Consider the following 4,801-nt stretch of genomic DNA (forward strand, 5'->3'; position numbering starts at 1 on the left):
TTTTGGGGATGAGGTATGGCCTCCATCTCCCTCTCCTCTCCTTTTTCTTGTTTTTTTGGTGTCTTTTTCCGGTCTTTTTTTCCTCTCCTTGCCGTCCACAACACCCCCAACCGATAGCCTCCTTGCCTTCCGCCGCCCACTCTCAACACCTTTCCAAATTTGCTGCACCGCCCAGTCTCCATCTCTCAGCTTTCGCCGCTCATGGGTTTTGCTTGGTTTTTAGATCTAGTTTTTTCAAAACTAGATCTACTTTCCTTAGTCATCCTCGTCGACAAACGCGCCCACCCACCACCTTCCCTGGCTCCCCAGCATCGTAACACCGTCATCCGCCATTAGATTCACCCCCACGTGTCGGCGCATGGTCCACACGTGTCGGCGAGGTGGATATCATTTGCAACTCATGCTCCTCTAACCGCCTGCCCACTCTCGGAGCCGTTGTTTTGTGGAGTGGTTGTATTTTTTTTGCTATTTTTTTGTTGTTTATCTGTTCTTTCATTTCTGTTTTGTTGCAGTCTTTGTTTTTTGTGTGTTGCTGTCTCCCTATTCTTATTTGGTCTGATCCAATGGGGAGACTTTTGTAATTGGTGGTCGCTCTTCATCGATGATCCATTCCAATTTGGCAATACCTCTCCCGCAACAACCATTTCATGATTGTTGTTGCTTTTACCACTTAGGGCTCTTTACTGAGTCTTTTTGCTGTTTATTACCGCCTTGCGTAGTAGTCTTTAAAGATGCCTGACTTGTTTATGATTCTTTTGGGATCATAAATGAAACCCATTTCCTTTATTTAAATAATAAAAAATAAAAAATAAAAAAAGAAGATAATTTCACGTATCTTAAAAATCGATTTTTCCATGTCTAAATTCTACTAATTAATTTAATAATTTTCCCATCAATTAATTAATGTGTTAAGACATCCAAGTCAAGTCAAGCAATCTACAGTGCGTCATCATCCCGTCTATGTGAGTTCATTCACGCGGCTGTTAATGAGTGACATTTGGCTATGTTTGGCAAGAGACTTGAGACTTTTTCTTTTTTTTTTTTTGGTCCTTTCTGTAATAAAAATGAATTAATTAAAAAAAAAGAAAAGTTTGGTATGAAAAAGTTAAAAAAAAAAACAAAATTTGTTTTGTAATAATTTTTTTTATTTGAATAGTAATAAAATTTTTTTTGATATAATGTAAAAAGTAAACATGTTGGAACTAGAATTTTTTAGATGAATAGTAGACATCTCTTGCCAAACGGAGCCAAAGAAACTGAGTTGATTTGATTGTTTCACAATTCCTTATTACTAATTAAGTATGAACAAAGTTTTTCTCCAAATTGAGTTGAAAAAATTTCTTTTAACTTAGTTTATAAAAGTGACACATGTTCATTTTTTTTAATAGTATGTGAAATGAACAAGATTTTTTAATAAAGGTTATTTCAACTTTGTCCCTACTATTAAAAAAAATTTATGCATCTCACATGTTTAATGGACACATGTCACTTTTATATGCTAAGTTGAAGGAAATTTCTCCTATCCAGTTTAGAGGAAAACTTTATCCATTAAATATAAAGTAAAATATGTCAAACTTTAAAGGCATATCCACAATATAATTACATTTTTTTTTTAATTTCATTGACAGTAATTATTGTTTATTACAAAGTATATATTTATAAAAGCACAAACTTTTTTTTTTGGTGGGGGAAAATATATAAACACAGACTATTCTTGCATACAACATAATTATTGTAGATCATGAAAAACATGGACTATAGATTCTTCTTCGGAATCTCTAAATATTACAAGCATATATAATAACTCTCGCACAATAATCTTAATCCCAAGGCTCTCATACTTGCCATTTCAGGTCAACAGCAGATTTGCACTCTATCGGCTCATGCTCCCTTCCACCACAGGACGGCCCATCATGGCCTCCTTATTACGTCGCTCCACGTTTCCATGCCAGCCTGGTCAATTTTCAAAATAAGTACAAAACCATATTAGACTTTCCATCAGTAATGACCCAATTAAAAAACTATATTTATTGCTGCCCGAAATCTTAATAAAGGAGGAGACTTTATATATGAACCCATATGTCCGGCTAAATTAAAAACGCTTTTAAAGGTAAAAAAACTTAAAAATGATTAAAAAGTATTTGACAAAAGCTTAAAAATAAGATTTATATATGAAAATTTAGAAGCAAAAATGAATACCAATGCTCATGTCGTAGCCGCGGTTTTGGAGCTCACGATGCTCTTGGCACAAGGCACATCCCTCACAGAGGCAGTGAATCATACAATCCCCACAGAAGCTCTCCTCCAGCATATACTGCTGCCTCATTTTGGAGCGATAGAAACAAGAGTAGAAGCATGGACAACCAATCACACAGGCAATAAGTGTGTACAACGCTCCACTAGCACCACAAGCTGCAACCAAAATCACCATCACACATCTTATTAATCAATCATGATTACCACACGATCATGATCATGATCATGATCAGTTTCTTTGATTCTACATTTACTTACATGATCCTCCTTTATCCACGATCTCCGCGATTTGGCCAAAAGTAATGCAGGGGCACCAGCATGTTATGCAACCTTCGCAAAATTTCAACCAATTAATAACAAAGCATGTAAGTTTCCGTCATCGCTTTAAAGGATAAATTAAATTTTCAATTTCTTGTAAAAATGTTGCAAAAATATTACAAAAATATCCCTATTCTCAAAATTCTTTTTTCAGATCTCGAGCTCTGAAAAAGCTTACTCTCATACTCTCTGAGAAGGTCTGATATGATATTAAAATACAATTTCTTCCAAAAACTTAAGCTCTAAGAAAAAGAATGCAAACATATAATTTATATTCTAACAAATTCTTACAAGTTTTCATGTCGGAGAAGCAGTCGAAGAGGCCGGTGGTCCAAGGGACTCGAGGTTTAGGCTTATCAATACTAAACGCACTTGGCTGGGAAAGGGAGGGATCATATGGAACGCCCGTGGCGGCGGAATCGGAGGACACAGGCTGCCCATCGGAGTACTTCTCGTAAGTGTTTGGCTGTGATGAATACATGTCTGAATGATAGAAAGAGAAGTATAAGAGAAATGGATGAAGATGAGATATAAAACAAGTGGTGGTGGTGGCGGAGTTGGGAAGAGAAGATATAAAACAAAAAAAAAGCAGCTAATAACCGACGACTTACAAGTCAAGTCAAGCAGCCTAGAACGGGTCAATCTTGCCCCGTCTATGTTACTTCATTCCACGTGGCAGTTCAATGAGTGAGCAGGACAATATTATTTTCCAGGAACTTGCGTGCCTATCATTAGTCATTGTATTATGGAATGATGCCCTTGTATACATATCGTATAGTTGACTTAAAATCATTGAAAATTGTAACTAACCGAACTAGACTTTTACTTTTCAATACTTTCTTTTTTTTTTTTAACTTTAAAAAAGTTATAAAGTGAGGTTTTAACTTTTATTAAGTTATCTTAACTTTAAAAGAGTTATAAAGCGAGGTTATAAATTTATAATTTATCTTAATAGTAGCTTGGTCAAAGCCACGTTTTACTTTTAAGCTTTTGTTTACCGTTCTACCTTAGTAATATAAAGGGCATTTGTAATAGCCTCTGCATTATGTTTTGTATTAACGGCATTCGTATTTTAGGTAATAGGCTTATTTTAGTCTTTTAAATTTTTTTTGGGTCTTTATTACAACCTCTTTTAAACGATTTTGAAAATAATTATGGACAGGTTTTTGTGTTTTGGACTTGTTTTAATTTTTTTTTTAAGTCTAATGTTTTGAAAACATATTGATTTCACATTATTTTTTCCTTTTCCCAAGTGAATGAGTGAATTGTGAAGAGAAAAACCTAAAACAATATAAACATAACACATACCTAATCCAAAACGATGTTGTTTTGCTTTTTTCTTTTTTTTTTCTTTTTTTTTTTTTAAATAACTTCATTTCATTTTGAATGAAATCAACGTCAATTTGATGAATTTAGTAAATATAATATATATAACAAAATATATAAAATATATTATATATAAAGGGTGTACATATGTTGTTATCTGCATACTCTAAAACTACTATCTGCTATCCGCAAAGAAGATAGTATGAATGTGTGAATGTGGGTGGTTAATATCCGTCAGCATGTATACCCCAAATAATATAGTATGACAGCATGATAATAAAGAGAAGCTCAATTTATGTACAGAAAAATACAAAAGACATAAAGAAAACATTCTTTCATAAAATTAATGCTTAAATAGGTTCCTCCAAAAGCATTAGGTATGATTATAACGATGTGGCATGTGTGTTAAGCAATAATTTGATTTACTCTTTTAATTAAATGATTTCACGTTCAATTATATGCAAAGGCAAATACTAAGATATATAAGGTAACCTATAAGAAAGTTCCTCTTTGACGATTTGGTCACAAAATTATAAGAAAGTACCTCTTTGATTTGGTCACAAAATTATAAGAAAGTACCTCTTTGACGATTTGGGCTTTGATTGAACTGAATTTTTTTTTTCTTGTACCTGTCTTACGAAACCACAAAGAAAACACCATCACACACATTAAGATTTGGTAAAATTAAAACAACATGAAATCCAACTCAACTAGGCATAATTTTCAAATACCAAATCGAAATCATTAATAACCATTCTCAACAAATAAAAACTCATCAATATTGACACAATTTTGAATTAACTGAATTTCATTCACATTCAATGTGGTATTTAATGATCTTGTGCAAGAAGTAGCTGGGGACTTTAATTCAGTGGCCACTTGTGGCAATTATGGAAAGGAG

General features: G+C 33.6%; 1 protein-coding gene across 1 annotated transcript; it reads right to left on the bottom strand.

Annotated features, from left to right (window-relative positions):
* Window positions 1-1,594: 1,594 nt before the first annotated feature.
* Window positions 1,595-3,129, bottom strand: LOC132178846 (protein PLANT CADMIUM RESISTANCE 2-like). Its single transcript, XM_059591411.1, has 4 exons — window positions 2,866-3,129; window positions 2,515-2,586; window positions 2,200-2,412; window positions 1,595-1,953 (listed from the first exon to the last, which is right to left on the bottom strand). The coding sequence occupies exons 1-4, from the start codon at window positions 3,053-3,055 to the stop codon at window positions 1,874-1,876; spliced, it is 555 nt and encodes a 184-aa protein (XP_059447394.1). The 5' UTR covers window positions 3,056-3,129; the 3' UTR covers window positions 1,595-1,873.
* Window positions 3,130-4,801: the final 1,672 nt, after the last annotated feature.

This window comes from Corylus avellana, chromosome ca4, assembly GCF_901000735.1.
Source record: "Corylus avellana chromosome ca4, CavTom2PMs-1.0".
Lineage (NCBI taxonomy): Eukaryota > Viridiplantae > Streptophyta > Magnoliopsida > Fagales > Betulaceae > Corylus > Corylus avellana.

What these genes read in the sequence shown, in the direction of transcription:
- LOC132178846 (XM_059591411.1), bottom strand. Translation starts at nt 3,055, where the DNA reads ATGTATTCATCACAGCCAAACACTTACGAGAAGTACTCCGATGGGCAG. An exon ending in CTTCTCCGACATGAAAACTT is followed by an intron (nt 2,587 to 2,865) that starts GTAAGAATTTGT and finishes AATTTTGCGAAG; the next exon opens with GTTGCATAACATGCTGGTGC. An exon ending in CGTGGATAAAGGAGGATCAT is followed by an intron (nt 2,413 to 2,514) that starts GTAAGTAAATGT and finishes TTTTGGTTGCAG; the next exon opens with CTTGTGGTGCTAGTGGAGCG.